The 18496-nt window shown below is 34.0% G+C and overlaps 1 protein-coding gene across 18 annotated transcripts in view; it reads left to right on the forward strand.

The window, feature by feature from the left end:
• Window positions 1-18496, forward strand: part of PCLO (piccolo presynaptic cytomatrix protein) — a 397307-nt gene that overhangs the window by 184085 nt on the left and 194726 nt on the right. For all 18 annotated transcript variants that reach the window (XR_014816013.1, XM_084977292.1, XM_084977293.1 and 15 more), the window contains one exon: window positions 8673-9380. Coding sequence is in view for 17 of the 18 variants with exons in the window: in XM_084977292.1 (XP_084833418.1) it covers window positions 8673-9380 (708 nt within the window). In the remaining variant the exon portion in view is untranslated. The remainder of the gene's footprint in view (window positions 1-8672; window positions 9381-18496) is intronic.

Consider the following 18496-nt stretch of genomic DNA (forward strand, 5'->3'; position numbering starts at 1 on the left):
TTAAGGATGTGAATTCTGGGAAAAAAAGTTCAGCCTCAATAAGTTTACACCTTGCAGAATTAACCTTGATTCTTTCTTGAAAAAAGAAGTCCAGTACTGCACCATGTTCTACTGCAATGTAGGACAGCTTAACACCCAGTCGGTCTCCCCAGTCACCTTGGATTCATCAGTTCATTCTCTAGTGCAGTGGTGCAAACCCCCTTCCTAGACATTTCAGGCTCCCTAGTCTGTGAAATTATTCTGTCTTTGAATATTAATTATTTTTACAGTGATGCTTAAATTTAAAATTGGGATTTGTAATTTTTTTTCCTGTAAAATGTTTGATAAATTTCATTCAGCTATAGTTATGCTTTTTTTTTTCTTTGTCTTTTGTCTTTTTAGGGCCACACCTGTGGCATATGGAGGCTTCCAGGCTAGGGGTCTAATGGGAGCTATTGCTGCCATCCTATACCAGAGCCACAGGAACACCAGATCTGATCCGTGTCTGCAGCCTACACCACAGCTCACAGCAACACCGGATCCTTAACCCACTGAGTGAGGTCAGGGATTGAACCCTCAACCTCATGGTTCCTAGCTGGATTCATTTCCACTGTGCCATGACGGGAACTCTCTCTCTCTCTCTCTTTTTTTTTTTTTTTTTAGGGCTGAACCACAGACAAATGGAAGTTTCCAGGCTAGGGGTCAAATCAGAGCTACAGCTGCTGGCCACAGGATCTGAGCCATGTCTGTGACCTATACCACAACTCATGGGAAAGCCAGATCCCTGACTCACTGAGCAAGGCCAGGGATCTAATTCTCATCCTCATGGATTCTAGTCAGATTCATCTTTGCTGAGCCACAATGGGAACTCCTAGTTATACTTTAAATAATCTGTCTTCCAAATGCATATAACTATGTAATTTTAACATATGTAATTTTTTTCTGTGACAGAGTGCTTTGAAATCCTCAAAATAAGTCCTGTTTGCAAATTCCATCACTCATTGCCTGAAGTGCTAGCTGGTAACTAAGTTAGACTTAAAAGGTATTTTTTCCTTTTGATGTAATTATTCATATATGCAAAATAAATACATACCTCTTGTAATAGGAAATAATAAAACAATTTCTAAAAGCAAAGGGATGAGACTAGATTATATAAAAACTTGAAGTTGATATTAACATACCATAAATGATTAATCTTATTAAACTTTTGGTTATTTTTATGCTAGATTTATGTAAATAACTACCAGCCTAAAATTAATCAAATAGAAATGCCGTGAATCCACAGAGATGTCTTAGCTTTGAAACTTCCATTTTTGCTAGAGTCAAGTTAGCTAAAGTCAACATAGTAAGTATGTATGATTACCTTTAAGTTTAGTCCATCATTGGCCAGCAGTGAGAAATCAGCTGTGTCCTTGGAGGTGTCCTTTATACACACTGGTATGTGATCAGTTATCCTAATGCTTCTGATTGAACCCAAATGAAATAGATTTCTTAGTCAATAGTTTTAGCGATCTCATTCTCTTCTTGCTACCCTTTATCCACATAGAAAGAGAGAGAGGAAGGAAAGAAGGGAAGGAAGGAAGGTGGGGAGGAAGGGAGACATTGTAGGGAAATTAATCCTATTTAGTTCTCATCCAAGCAACTAAATATATATATTTACGTAAATATAATATATTTTCATATACCTATATTTTTAAAAGGTAACTCAGCCCCTGACTTTCCTTAGTAAGTTCTGTCAAAATGGGGTTAATGTTATTATCCCAAGGTATTTTAATTGATGCATGTGTGTATTATCCACATAATAATATTTAAAATATCAAGCACTCAGAAATTACTTTCTTATTTTAGGAAAATAATTATTAATTGTGATGAGAAAGTGACTAGAAAAATTATCCATATTTATTCAAAGAAAAATGGACACCCAAAAATGTCAGTCAACCATATATAATAATAATCCAAAAATAACTTTAATCCCTGATATAATATACATGATTTTAGTTGTTATGTTACATGGAAATGCTTGTTAATATAGTTTCACATTATACAGAAATGTACATTATATAGAACTTACATCAAATGAGTGAAACAGAGATATCGTGAGGGCCCATAGGGGTTTGAGCATCTTAAAGAAATAAGCATACACCTAAAAGAAGTGATGAATAGGGATGGAATCATTGATCAATTTAGACTTAAGAATAATAATCCCAGTACAGGTTCCTAATAGTATCCAGTATTCTAGTAGGTTTCATTGTTGATTTTCTACCCTTCACATTCAGCAGTTCCATTGGAAATTGATGTTTAAATTGCCTGCTTGGTTTTTTTCTTAGTTTTCATATGATTATTAGCATTCTGATAGAATTCTTCTATCTACATATGTAATAAATAAGGAAAAGCCCATCATTCCATTTTTGTTCCAGTGATTGTAAAAGGAAGAAAAATAATCCCACTCATTTTTTAGGGGGGCAGATAGAAGTATCACAAACACATTATTGCTCACACTTGTAAAGTACAGCCTCATACATGATCACAGGTTTTTTGTATCCCGATTATGGAGTCTGAACAATGTATAGTGTAATCTGAAAAACTATGTCTACTCTGGAATCAATACTTTTCCCTCTTACAAGTGAAAAAGAAAATTAATTTAGAAATTTAATAAGCAAAAAATCTGATTTTCAGAATGTTGAGTTGAAGAGTGTGTGGGCTTTAGATAAATAGAACACCCTAATACTGAAACTGTAGGGGACATAGATAGAAGTGACAAGTTGCAGGTAACAGTGCTCCCGAATTTTTGGATCTTTCAGTTAAGTAAAATAGTGACTTCTAAGCAGATTATTAGCTTAATTATTTCTCAGCTTAAAAAAAAATAACATTCTAAATAATAAGCAAATAAATATGTATCAGATTATTATTATTGATTCAAAAGCTTCAAAGGAGACAGAAAATTCAATGGTATTACAGTAGCAATCCTCTTGATTGTTTGATTTTCTCTTACAGAATTTTAAGTAAGGACCACCCAGTTTCTACTTAAATACTTCTACTGGTGGAAACTATATGAGCTTCCAAATCAGCCCAGTTGATCTTTTAATGAGAGTTCATGTTAAGATGCTATTAAGATTTCTTAGCTACAAATATGAATACTCCTATAGGTTTTGTGACCATAACTTCCCTACCTTTTTAAGTCTAATGGCAGACTTTCAGCCTCTGCAGGTCTTATTTTCATGTTTCAGAAAAGATACTTAGAAAAATGAATAGACAGGCCCAAACTTCTTGAGATTTTCCTTAATGGTATTGTTGCTATAGTTACAGCTGAAATGTTACATAAAGTAAATTGCTATTGACAGAAAAATGCTGAGTAGCACAGCAGCATCCCTTTTTGGGGGAGTTTTTACTGCCTTTATTTCCTACTCTCTTCTTAAGATTAATGGATTTTTAGAATGTTGCTTTGAAGCCCTGATGATTTGTTGTTAAAGTAAATGTATTTTATTAATGTGTACTAGCCGACAATTGAGTATACTCTGGTATGTTATGATCGATGTTGAGTTATTTCTTTATATAGTATTTGTTTATCAGAATTGTTCCTAGTTAGAGATGAATTTTTTCATGACTTTTATTTTTTCCATTGCAATTGATTTACAGTGTTCTGTCAAGAGATGAATTTTGATATCCTGTATATTAACATTAAAGCACTAAAAATTGTGATTGGTCTCATAGTATAGAGTCTTCTGAATTTATTTAACCATTTAATAATAATATAAATGAAATATAAACTTGTATTATGTTTATACCATTTATACTGTACTGAAAATAAAATATATTTTAAAAACATGGAGAAATAAGTGGAAATGGTCTAAGAGCATTCATAAAAATGACTAGTATGTTTTTGAAAAGTCTCCATAAGATCTGTATTTTTTTATTTTACTATGTAATAAGCTCAGTAATATAATAGAAGTGTCTTCTGTATGTTTATATAGTATATATTCATTTTCTGATCATCTCACTGTCTTTATAAGGGAATATTTCAAAGATAAAACCATAACTCATTTGAATTTAGCCTTAAGGCAAAATATGAATAGTCAGGTATTTCACAACTCTTGCTGTTATGAAAGAGTTAATTCTATGTCTGGTAAAATCTTTTTAGCTAGTAAAAGTCATATATGGCAGTGATCTATTATGGACTGAATTTTAATATAATTTAAGAAATCTTGCTTAATTCTCTGAACTAGAAACATTATGAGTGTTTAATAATGTTATGTCTAATAATGTTATTAAGGAACCAGGTGTGTAGATAAAATTTTTGGACCTGAAAATATAATACTTCTTAATTAGGTTCCTGAACACAGTGATACAGAAATCTTTTGGATTCTTTTTAATAAAGATTGCCAAAAAAATTGTGAACCACAGGTTTTTTTACATCTTCTTATATGGCTATAGAGTGTTTCCCAAGTTGTTTTTTTGTGTGTGTGAAGCAAATATTCTAGTAATTTTTTGTGTAGTTAATGATGATATGATAAAGATGATGACCTGTATTGTCTTCAGTGAACTTTCTTGAAAATTCATTTTTACTTTTTCAAAACCTGATCATTTTTACTTTTCTCATTTCTACTTTTTTTTTTTTTTTGTCCTTTCTAGGGCTGCACCCACAGCATATGGAGGTTCCCAGGCTAGGAGTCTAATCTGAGCTGTAGCTGCCGGCCTACACCACAGCCACAGCAATGTGGGCTACATGGCAGCTCACGGCAACAGCTCACAGCAATGTCGGATCCTTAACCCACCAAGTGAGGCCAGGGATCTAACCTGCACCCTCATGTTCCTAGTCTTATTCATTAACCACTGAGCCATGACGGGAACTCCTCTCATTTCTACTTCACGTTTCAGCCTAGTCTCTGCCTCTTTCTATTCTCTCTTTTAGTAAACAAAATTTAAGTTTACATATTTAAAGAAATATAAAAGTTTTGATGCCGTTGTGATTTTTTCCCCTTTTAATTCCTTAATGATTTTATAACTTCCTCTGCTTGCTGAATTTGTTGACGTTCTAATTTTGATTCTAGAGCTGCAAAAAGAGATACACACATGAAACTACTAACTCAGCATTTCTAGTTGATAAAAAAATGCTTCTGCATGACTTAAAATTTATCAAGTTTCTTATATTCTAAATGGATTCATCAGATGATCCTGTTAAATCTATAGTATTCTTTCAATTTTCCTTCATTTTTTTTAGTTGTATACAACACTTATTTTGATCCACATCTTCTTTCTTCTATTGAATATGAGTTCCTAACTGAATAAGCCTTGCACATGTAATTTCCTCAGGGTATATGTACTCCATAGATATAAATAGACTAGATCTGTAAGAATAGGTGCTTAAGTGAATGATCTTATAATTATTTGACATAAGAGTGACAGCAGTTACCAAGTTAATTTTGGTGACAAATTGTTAAGTAAAAAAAAATTAGGCTTGGCTTTATAATCTTATTCAAAAAGCAAATAAGTCAGGTAACCAAGAGACCAAGTATAGCAACAGCATATTAAAAATAATTACAGAATAGCAATGATTAGAGATGTTATGTTTAACTGAATCAGGATGAAAATTTAAGCAAAATATGAATGTAAACTAGCGAATTAGGCTCTCAAGATAAGATCTTTTTTCTCTCATATTGATGCTATTACCTTCTCTTTGCCTTGTGGATTTTAGTAGTGAATGGTTCATCACTTCTTGGAGGTTTATCAAACATTATTTTATTTATTTATTTATTTATTTTTGTCTTTTTGCCATTTTCTTGGGCTGCCCCCGCGGCATATGGAGGTTCCCCGGCTAGTGGTCCAATCGGAGCTGCAGCCACCGGCCTACGCCAGAACCACAGCAACACGGGATCCAAGCTGTGTCTGCAACCTACACCACAGCTTATGGCAACACCGGATCCTTAACCCACTGAGCAAGGCCAGGGATCAAACACGCAACCTCATGGTTCCTAGTCGGATTCGTTAACCACTGAGCCATGATGGGAACTCCGTTAAACATTATTTTAAATCAGGAAAATGAAGTGTGTCCACGACATAATAGGTTTAATAGATTATACCTTTTATTATCCTCTTACCTGATTTTCAAATGTTTGAAAATAATGACTATACTACCTTAATGTAGTCACTATGTTTATTTTCTTAACACATTTTCCTTCTAACAAGAGCTATGAAACCATTGTAGTATCATACGCCCTAAGTAGAAAAAGATAACAACTTTGTAAGAACAGTCTGTCCCCAAAACTCAGATAAAGTGATCATACTTTTATAATTGACAGGAATTTCGAGTAGGATGAAACCTGTACTTCTGGTATCTTAAAAACTCCCTAACTTGGAGTTCCCGTCGTGGCGCAGTGGTTAACGAATCCGACTAGGAACCATGAGGTTGCGGGTTCGATCCCTGCCCTTGCTCAGTGGGTTAACGATCCGGCGTTGCCGTGAGCTGTGGTGTAGGTTGCAGACACCACTCGGATCCTGCGTTGCTGTGGCTCTGGCGTAGGCCGGTGGCTACAGCTCCGATTCAACCCCTAGCCTGGGAATCTCCACATGCCGCGGGAGCGGCCCAAGAAATAGCAACAATAACAACAACAACAACAAAAAGACAAAAAAGACAAAAAAAAAACAAAAACAAAAACAAACAAACAAACAAAAAAACTCCCTAACTTATTTACCTTAGAATATGCCCTGACTGGAATGCTTAGCACACACCTGCATTTGATTTTCAGAATCCATGTGACAAAACAACACAGTGACACAGCTATTTGTGTCTGTTTTTATTTTCTAAAATGTCAGTCTCTATCCAATCTCTTGGGATAGAACATGATGGAATATAGTATGAGAAAAAGAATGTGTGTGCGTTCGTGCGTGTGTGTGTGTGTGTGTGTGTGTGTGTGTGTGTAAAAAATCTCTGTGACTGGGTCTCTATGCTGTATAGCAGAAATTGGCAAAACACTGTAAATCAGCTATATTTTAATTTAAAAAGTCATTCTAGTCACTTATAATGGAGCATGATGGAGGCTAATGTGAGGGAAAGAATGTATATATGTATGTGTGACTGGGTCACTTTGCTGTGGAGTAGAAAATTGACAGAACACTGTAAACCAACTATAATGGGAAAAAATCATTTAAAAAAATTTTAAAATCATTCTTCCAAAAAAAAGACTTTTTCTAAAGTTAGTATATAGGGAACCCACAAAACACTTTATTGCTACTTAGACATGAAGTTAAGAGGGAATTGGTATTGAATGATCACAAGACAAAAAAGCAAGTGAACCCATAACACATACTGATCTTTTATAGACAGCATTTTACTGAAGTTAAATAACTGATTTCAGTCTTCACTCTTAAATCATCACGTAAGGGTTATAACAGTTTACAGATTGCAAAACAGTCATTATTATTAAACAAAATTTTTGTGTCTTTAAAGAAAATTGAAAGCTGAAATAAATGAATCTTAGATTTCTGATAATATTTTAGAACAATAAGTGATCTTTGTGTCCAAATAATTAAAGCCATGCAGCTAGAAAGAGTGATCCAATATGAATAGCAACTTGAAATTGAACTTCTCAGACAACAGTACAACATATGAACAAAATATTATTTGCATGACTCTCCAGCCGTGCACTTTAGAGAACAGGTTCTCATTAAATGGTAACAATTAGAACCTTCATGAATAGCCTTTATTTCTTACATTATACTAGGAATTACATAAGAAAAAGCACAACATTTATCAATAAGGGGGGGAATTCTACAATATAATTGGTCTGACATAATTGGACTCTCGTGAGATCATTTATATGTGTTATCAGAGAATACTTCTCAGTCTTTAATTTGGAAAAGAATTAACCAGCAGTTTATTAAAAAGACATCCTTCTTGTCCTATCCCACGATCCCACTAAAATTGTTGTGGTGTAGTCCCTAGAATTTGCTTATCTAAGCACTGCCTCAAGTGATTTGGTGCAGGTGGCCCAGAGATTACTTAGGGACAGAGATATAATGAACTGTTTTAATTAGCAATTGAGAAAACTCTAGGGGAAAAGATATCAAACAAATTGAACTTGTGAATGCTTCTTGTACAGTTGCATGAGAAATATGAATATTATTAAGAATAAAATTATTTTTTAATCTTAAATTACATGGAGAATTATGCACAAGTGATTCTTGAAAACTCTGCGTGTGTCTTGTAAAGTTCTACTCTGGTGGATAGAATTACATTTGACCAAAGGCAAGAGACAAGTGATGATAGGCTAAATCCTAAAAAAAAAACTTATGATTAATTGGTTGTTAAAAGATTACTATGAAATTTAATAGCTTTTGAGTAAATATATGATGAAAACACTCATTTTGAAGACACCAGGCTTAAAAATAGTTTTACCTAGAACAAATGCAGATTTTTTAAATCAAAAAATTAGATATTACCCTGGGTTTAACTTTTGCATTTTTTTGCTTTTGGTATGATGAGGCAAGTTAATTGCCAGTCTCTAAAGATTCCTCCTATTTTTAGATTTCAAACAGTCTTTTTTTAATTTCTTTAAAAGTCATCATTTCATTGATCCAGGAAACAGTTACCCATCTTCCGCATACACAAAAAGCAGCTAGAAATTGCCAAGTGTTAATCTTGGTAAAAGCACCAAAACACACATAATATAATTTTTTAATTTCTGCTTTATTTACAGATTCAAGAATGGCTTTGTTTAAATTGCCAAATCCAGAGAGCAATATCTGGACAGCTTGGAGATATGGGTAAAATGCCACCTACCCAGACAGGACCAAAAGCCTCTCCTATGCCTGTCCCTTCAGAACAACCATCTCAGACAACAGCAGTGCCTGCCCAAGTAAAAGTGAAAAAGAAAGAAGAAGAAAAACCTGACGTTGAAAAAATCATTACAGAAAAAGTAAAAGAAACACCTTCAGTTGAAAAAATTCCCCCTAAGGAAGTCATGGATCAAATCCAAGGAGAGAGTAAACCAGAGAAAGACAAAACTTTAGCCCCACAAGAAAAAAAGACACCCCCTGAAGACAAAAAGCCACTCTCAGAAGAAAAAAAGCCACCTCTCGAAGAAAAAAAGCCAACCATGAAAGACAAAAAGCCAGCTCCCGAAGACAAAAAGTTACCCCCAGGAACAAAAACATCACCTCTTGAGGAGGAGCAGAAATATGACTTACTTAAAACTCGAGTACAGATTGCTGAAGAAAAACCTGAAGGCCAAGTGGTGCCAGAGGCAGTGCAAGAAAAGATACAACCACAGCCCAAGATGGAAGATTTACCATCTAGCAAGCCTCCAAGTTTGCCAAAGGAAGATGGTGCGATGACAACTCAAAAGATGAAACAACAGCCACAGGCAGCAAAGCCTGATACGGTGGAACCTGGGAAGGAAAAAACAGTAAGTTATGTTTTTTTCCTAACTTTGCACAGTCTTACACATGTAATTTACTAATGTCTACCTAAGTACACCGAGTACTAATGGTAATTGTCTAAGTGAAAGCCTTCAACTAATGGCATTTTCAGGTAAGTATAACAGTTGCTTGCTAAAATGAGGAACTTTGACTTTCTGACAGCTTAATCTAATTTAAATCAAGCATAGATATAAAATTTATTTTTCTAGCTTTTATGCCTATCAAATAATTCATGGAAATCTATGGAGTGATGAAGTGTTTCTTGTTTTAAGTGTTTGCTTTTTCTTTCCACCATGAGCATAAAATCACTACCCCCCAACAGGCAATAATATTTGTCCTAAAATTTCTCTTTACTTAGACACTTCATTAAGCAAGACTCACCAAGTTTCTTCTGACCTGAAAGACTTTTAAGGTGTGGTCAACCATAAAATGATTAAATAATTGTGATTAAAAAAATGTATGGCTAAAATTCAAGAGAAATATTCATGAGAAATAATTTTTAAGTTTAATTTATTATTTAGCATGAAATCAATGTAATAGACTTTGTTTAGAGTTTTATTCAGTGTGTTTAAGATTGAAGGGTTATTTACAATCCAAGCATAATCTGGAATAATATTTATTCTTTTCTCATTCTTTAGTGGGAACTTTTAAGAATACCTCATCTTAACCTATATTTGCACAGGCAATAATATTTTTAGAGGAACTCTGAACAATTTTTGGAGCTGCAAGAGATCTTATATTGTACCTGGTTGAGTAATTTTAATTCACAGATAACAGCAATGACTGGCAGGACAATGAAATGATTTATTGGTATTAAAACTTAATGTTGGAACTCTAATTAGAGCATAGTCCACCCCAACCCTAGTTCAGCTGTTTTTTTGTTTATAGTTTTAACACATGGTTACTAACCCACCTCTGGTATGTGATGCATCACTCATTAAATAAATCCTGGTCTTCCTTTGTTATATGAGTTTATTAGAGTCAGAGAAAGCAGGTACCTGTATATTCTCCATTCTGGTGGCTGGATCTCCCTACCTGCCCCACCCCACCCCCAGTTGCTCTGAGCGAACCACTTTGCAGAACTTGATGCCCTTTACCGTTTGTGCCTTTCTGAAACGGTCCCTGGCTTTCATGACCTATTCCTTTTTGTTCTCTTTTCATCTTTCTGATCACCCCTTATGAGGTCTACTTGGACCTACTTGTTACTACTTTGTTTTTTCCAATCTCCGTACGATGAGGTTTTTCCTTGAACTTTGTCTTCTTTCCTCTTAGGGGAACCCTGTGAATAATACCCAGATCTACTTGTACACCTTTTGCCCCTCTTGCATCTTAGACCTGCATTTTCAAGTACTGAGTATATCATTCCACTTCAGAGCCTCCCTGTAAACTGGAATTCAGTGTTCGAATCCTACCTGCTGCTCTCTATTGAAGCAGTTTCTGCTTCAGACTTTGTTTCCTTCTCTCTATAGAAGCAGTACCTGCTTCTGACTTTCTGTTTCTGATAAGGGCACCTTCTGAGAAATCTCAGGTTTCTTCTTTCCCTGCTGGGTTTTCCCTATCACACTCCTGTGTGTTAGCTTGGATTCCTAAGAACAGTATCCTCCTAATGGCCTTTGTGACCTTTTATCAGTGATTCGAATAATCCAATCACTAGTCATTACGCCTTCTCTTTTTCCCTTCTCCAGTATATAGTTATAATTATTTTTCAGGGTTCAGAACACGGAACTCTTATCACTCAGATATTTCTAATGATTTTCTCTTGTTTGTTAAATATAATCTAAACAAGAAGTATCTGCATATTTTGGTATTGCACTTTTTATTTTATTCTGCAAAATTATCATTTTTTATCATTTCCTTTTACCACTAATTTTTCTTTTATTTAACAATCTCAATATGTATATACTTATTTATTTCTAAAGTAAATGTGTGCATTATTATTAACATAGTATTTGCAATATAAAACATTCAGAAAAACATAAAAGTCAGTGAAACAACTAAAATCACCTAATTAAATATAAATACCTTTGATCTCGGTAAAATATGATTAATAATAGTATTTTAGAGAGAGCATTGATTGTGCTTCAGTATTTGAAAATCTTGTTCTAAAATTCTTTGATAAAGGTCTTTGAAATTCAACTTTTATGTTGTTTGTTTTGGTAGCTTGGTGTTTAGTTTTAATGACTCTCCATAACAGAAAAAGAAAATGCACAGAATATACCAGAAATGAAAGAAGAGTATCGAAGACTATACTTGCCAAATTTTTTTAACCTGTTTGCTAAGTTTGGAATTGAAAACAGTTTTCTTTAACTTGTGAAAATTCCACAAATAAAAGTTAATCTAACTTAGTACCAATCATTTGTTCTTGCTAACTAGCACAAAATGTGGTGTTTTTTTAATGTATTTTTTTTAACAAATGGCTTTGAAACCCATTGGAATTCTTCATCTAAGAGATTTAAAAACAGATTAAAATATTCTGTATAAAGTTTGTTTGAAAAGGCAGATGTGGCATCTGTTTAAAATGATATGCCATTTTATGGAGCATAATCACATGATGATTTCCAATTCTGTATCCTCAAAGGATTGTTTCTACATCATCATTCTCTTGAAGAGATAGCTAGTGCTTTTTTGTTTTTGTTTTCTCCAAATACTTGCTAGGTAGTATATTGCTGATAATCAAAGTTTATTTTCTTCCTGAATATATCTAAGTGGTATATTACTAATAGCCTTCACCAAAAAATTCAACAACTTAGGGGTTCTTCCACTTTTTTTAAGAATTAAATCACAGTGTACAACTTTTTAAAAATTAATTTCCCATGAGATAATCAGCAACCTTCTGTGGTTAAAATAAATTCATAGTTATTCTCTTAGTATAAAATATTAAAAACATTCTTCAAAATATAAAGTTCTTGTTAATATACAAGGAGTATCATATCTGTGAAATCCTGAGGCACTCTGCTCAAAACAGGCTTACTTGTAACTGAGGCAGTAATTGAATTTCACTTGCACTGCTGTCTCTGTCATCTTATCCTTTTTAAAAACCAATTTCAGTCAAAAGAGTCACTGTTCAGGATTCGATATACAGTTTCCTTCATTGAAAAAAATGTATATACCTTTTTAAACAAATCTTTCAATATTGAGCCACTTAGCAGCACACACTAGTAATCCTTTAGGTATTTTATTATTGAAAGAGAAATAGTGGATATTATAAACTGAGCATTTAGAAATGTCTGCACTTTGATTTTATTACTACCAAAGCTTTTGCTACTCACTTTGTTCTAATTATTTTCCCCAAAACTTTCCAGAGTTATTTCTTTGTTCCTTCTAACAATATTTGCTGACAAAGAAATGCAGTTTGATTTGTTACCATATCATTGCCCTGGCAGAAAAATCAAGTTTTCCCAAATGCTGTGTGATGTTTTTTGGCTTTTACTGTTAAGTAAGACAGGTCAAAAGAAGATTTTAAGTGTTATTTCAATTTATTGAAAGTTTGTAAAGTACTGGAATATTTATTTTCTAATAAATATTATAGTAGTTTATGATCCCGTCATAATGTCACTTGCTATAAATGGCCTAAGCACATTATGTGTTTAGACAAGTTTTGTTATTAGCAATAACATATGTAAATACAGATAACAAATATATTACATTTCCTGGTAATGTCAAACATTTTTGGCCTGCTTTGTGTGAGATCTAGTTTAACTTCATCATCATTGCTTTTAACTTGCAATGTTGCTGATGAAACACTTAGAACAATATGAAAAGTATCAGCTTCTTTATTAATGTGTTTTTATGTTTATTGCATTATTAGTATTATCTTTAACACATGATTTTTTTTTTTTTTTTTTTTGCAAGAATATTTTGTCTACCACTTACCTATTACAGGAATCTTGATTTGGTCGAAACTAGGTAATGAAAGCCACAACTCAACAGTAAGCTTCAATATAAAAGTGAGCAACTAAAGTGACCACCTTGCTAGGAATCTTTATAGTATAACTCCCAATTTTCTCCCAGGATTCTTCATAGAACATCTGGCCAACTGACATAAGAAGTGAATGAATACTGGTGTCAATCCATTTAATGAACATTAGTAAAATGTAATTTCTATTTTTGGTTTAAAAATACAATAAGAATCATAAATATTTTCTTCTTGCAGTCCATTAGATCATTTTGCATGCCAGACCAGGTTTTTGCACCCCGTGACAGATACTAACTTCTAAATAGCTAGTTGTCTTTCTCAGCCCTCTGTATGGTTCCACTATAGCTTTTAAGCAACCTAGTATTCTCCATGAGTGAGAAGTAGAAAACCAGCCAAGTGTGACTTTGTGAATTCGCAAAGGAGCTTGTGCTGTCTGCCTTCTGATCCTGCGCTCAGTTCTCTGTGCGCTAGTGCTGTATCCTTTCAGAAAATCCCACCTGGACCTCCCACCTGAGCCCCTCTTATCCCTAGTGGCTCTCGCTTCTGCTGCTCAACTCTCTAGACTGATTAGTGTTAAATTAGTTTTTGTTTGAAGTCAGAATAATACTCGATTTATCTCTTACTGTGTTTTGGGCACTGTGTTAATAAGTTCATTACCTTTAATCTACACAATTCTTGATGAGGTAAATATTATATCTGCTGTAAAAAGGGGGAACTGTATTTATTGTACCCAAGATCACAGGACCGGGAAGCGGTAAAGCTAAGATTGTAGTCCATTCTGCTTCTAAAGGCTGGGCTCATCAAAACTACACACAATGCTTTTTCCCCATGACACTTTTGCCACACTGCCCTTTCATTACTATAATTATTCATCCCCCTTAGAAGCAACCATTATAATCCCGAACACTTTGTGTAATTTTTAACTGTGTTTATATATTTATGTTATTGATTCATTTATTTGTCATTTGTGTCATTCCTATTGTTAGAGTATATTGTTTACTTTTCTTTTTATGCCATGTCATTTTGTCCCTCCGCTCATTCCTGTCTTTCAGAATGATTTAGGTGGAATTAAAAGTTTATCCTGAAATATAATAATTACTTTGAAAGGTACATTCTTCTTTACTTTTTTAGTTCAATATTTTAAAATTGCATGTGGCTACAGAATTCTCTCTTTTTACTTAAATACGTAAACAGACTACTGCTTGTCTAATTCGATATATTACATCAAAATGGTATAGGTCTCTTGATAAAAAACAAAATTTGAACATCCTTTTAGCATTACATTAACTTTTATTTGATCACCCAGGGGTTAGTATACAGGTTATATATAGCCATGGTCTATAAAGCACAGCATAATCACAGGACAGAAAATGATGAGGTTTTCTGCAGTAAAAAGGATCCCCATGTACATGGGAGTATCTAATTTTTCTCTCTGGGCCCAGTGAATTTATGGATTTAATCTTATTTAGAGTGTTTGGAACACTCAGACTAGCAATCCATTTTGACCCACATGTTGTATAAATGATTAAAGAATATTCATCCGTTGTTTTACTTTGGCGCATTAAAATAAATGAATGACATGGGGAACATTAAGCAGAAATTTAATATTGTGTCCTTTCTTTGTATAGTCTTATATTTCACCAAGAATTCAATTCATAACCCCAATCATATTAAAAAAAAAAAAAAAACCTTCCATTTACCTTCGACATGGAAGTTTAAAGTTTTAGCATCTGTAAAAGAAGTAGAACCAAGTTCGGCAGTACAGAAGTGTCTTAGTGTTAGACGAGGCCTCAAGGTAGGACACCGTGGGAAGGGTTCATGTGGGTCTGAATTCATCACTGCCTCTCTGACCAGTCTCCCGGTCAATAAATGGCATTGGAATATTGGAAGGAAAAGAATTCTGTGCTCTCTGCTTTTGGTTAGTTAGTAAAAAAATATGAATCTTAAGTTATCTGAAAATTTTGAATAGTTTCCTATACACAGACTTAAAAGGCTCAGGTACCATGATTCTGTATGTGGAGAAAAGTACAGTATGTATAGTCTCAATGTAATGCTGACTAATGCTAAGTGTACTTAGAAAAATACAGAAAAAATGTGTTCCTCGGGGAATTGAAATATAACATTGTTAATTTTTTTTAAAAAAGCACGCTTAAATTATGGCTCTTCGTAGTCACTGCCTCTATCTAAGATGACAAACAAAATTCTCATGTGAAGGATCTGTACCTGGAATTTTATTCTTAGGTAATAATTTTAGAGGTCATTCTAAATTGAATTTGTATTACATGTGAAAAATTAAGTGGATAATCAATTCCAATTCCTTTTTTTTTTTTTTTTTGGTCTTTTCAGGGCCACTCCTGTGGTACATGGAGGTTCCCAGGCTAGGGGTCTAATCGGAGCTGTAGCCGCCGGCCTACGCCACAGCCATAGCAATGCGGGATCCGAGCTGCATCTGCGACCTACACCCAGCTCATGACAACGCTGGATCCTTAACCCACTGAGTGAGGCCAGGGATCAAACCCGCAACCTCATGGTTCCTAGTCAGATTCGTTAACCACTGAGCCATGACGGGAGCTCCAATTCCTATCTATTGAAATTTAGAAAATAATGCATAAATAAGAAAATTCATTGATATTTAAACAAATGTATAGAAGTGTTGTATCTGTAATCTATGCATTTAATTTAGAAAGAGCCATTGGAAACTATCCGTTTTATTAAATCTTACTATGTTACTATATAGCTTAATAGTCTTCTCAAAAAGCATACAACCACACATTTTTTGAAGCAACTGAGAGAAAATTCCCAATCTTTTAGTCCTAGGAAGTTAGACATTTGATAGAAAATAAACATTCCTTACACAGTTCCTTTGATCATATTCCTCTAGAGTTACAGTACTTCAGTTATCCATTGGAAGTTTTAATAATTAGAGAAAAACAGACCCAACTTATACATTGCATTTTATATTCTTCTTAGTTCAAGCTACTCTTTCATACATATTTGATCAAATTATTCCTTCTTTAAAAAAAGTTATTCATAAAGCAAAGGTTTGTGGTATGAAATCTATAGTAGACCAGTTAACCAACCTGCATGGGTACAATTTGCATTAGTACTTTCTCCCAGGTCTCTCATAAAGGAGAGTGATAGCCATGGAAAGGATAAATGAGTGGACAGATAAGCACCTCAGTATGTTCATCTCTGTTCTGATGAACAACTTAAAAATATTAGCAGCAGCAAGGGAAATGAGGAATGTGTAGGTACCTTAAAGAGACAGAAGAGCTAGTTGGTGTGTGATCTGGTAGTTAATAAGCTAACAGTAATGAAAACGCAGAAGGTCACTCACCTCTGTAAAGAGAGTTTATACCTATGCTAGTTAGTATGAGAAAAATTGATATTATGAATTTTTTCAATATATCATTGTGCAGTAAGTACATGACCAGTCGTTTCTTCTGAATAGTTCAGCCAAATATCCTTTGGTCACCTAACTTGATTTCCTTATTAACCACTCCAAACTGATGACTTAGACCCACAGACCTGTAGAGGAAAATCTGTGCAGAGTTTTGCCACCTTATGATATGGGGAGCAGGTCATTTTCAGTGAAAAATCATCACTGCATCATTATAGGTAAGTGATGATTGAATCCTGTAAGGAGTGTGGGTGAAAGAGACTAGAACGGAAGTGGCAGGAGGGAGAAGTGGGTAGAAAAGAGGAGGAGAGAAGGAAAGCATGACTACATCGAGAAGGGTACGTAAGGGAGAACTGTAGGGTAGGGATTTTGATATTTATGCATCTGAGTCTCTGTTTAATGTATTTTCATTTCTTGGTTATGTTTTCTATGTCTGATCCTAATCCTGTTTTTGTAAAATGTCAGCAGAACCTTCAGAATCCATTGTGTAAAATTATATATAACTAGTTGCATTTCCTCCTTATATGTATAGTTTTACTATATTGTTATGTTTTATAATATGTGAAGACTTAAAGAGTACAAATTACAGCATCAAAATTTGATTATGAAAGATCATTTTCTTGACCTTTTTTTTTTTCCACAAGTTGCTTAGATACCCCTCCCCTGTGGTTATAATGTTTTCTGTGATTTAGTGAGGAGTGGGAAAGCAGACAAGGAAAGAGATAGAAAGCATACTCAACTAAAAAATGTGCTCTGATATTGTGTGGGATGTAAAGAGATGAAAATATCCCTCCACTGTGACCATTCAGAAAGATTCTGTGAGAACACTGCTTCATCTGTGATTACCTCTTCCGTGTGTAGCTCTTAAGAGAAATGAACTAGTTAGCTGGGGGCTTGTCAGCCCAACTAGTCTCACCCCTACAGATAAGTAATTTTCTGGAAAGACATCTGAAATAGGCCAGGGAAGTCAATTCTCAGCAAACCAAAGAATAGCCATTGCTTGTTACATTAACATTGTGAAGAATGTATTAGACTGTGTTTTGGATTTGTCATGTTAAAAATTTAGCAAAGGTATTTTACCCTATAATATGTTCAAGATACATCTTTAGTTATGCATAATGAAGAAGATACCCTGAGATGAAAAAGAATGTAAATGAGTATCAAATGAACAACTTTTATATACGAATACTTCATAGCTAAAAGAAGAAGGAGAAATGGGAGAAGGTTGGGGGGAAGAGGAAGACAGAATAAAGGAAGAAAGGAAAGGAATGAAAGCAGAAAAGAAGGAAGAAAGGTTTTGTATGTATATAGTGTTTACATCCTTCAAAGTGTTTTTAAAAAGCAAAGCCTTGATTGAATATCTCTCAAAAATAATTCTTCATGGCAGGTAAGATGAATATCATCACGGTCATGTTACCTGCTTATTTCTGTTAAGTAAATTTTTCAATATTCCATGCAACTTGAAGCCAAGTGGAAAGCCCGCCCTCTGATTCTTTCTTTGACAATCCTCATAAACCAAAAGCATTAATTATGTTAATGGAAACTTACTAACATTTTTCTTCAACCGTTTGATCGCTTTCCCAATGTAAATGCACTGAGAAAGATAGTTACATATTTGAAGGCAGATTGTATTGAAATATTGAAGGATAGAACATTAATGAAATAAAATAAGCTATCATTGAGAATTGATATTTAATTAAACTTAAATTAAAACTAACCTTGATCAGTATGCATCAACTTTTTTTTATTTTTGTGCCCATTCAAATATTTTTTTAAATACTGTGATA

Source organism: Sus scrofa, chromosome 9 (genome assembly GCF_054392235.1).
Source record: "Sus scrofa isolate SSC_HxYL_T2T_F1_AM1 chromosome 9, Sscrofa_HxYL_maternal_Yorkshire_Landrace_v2.0, whole genome shotgun sequence".
Lineage (NCBI taxonomy): Eukaryota > Metazoa > Chordata > Mammalia > Artiodactyla > Suidae > Sus > Sus scrofa.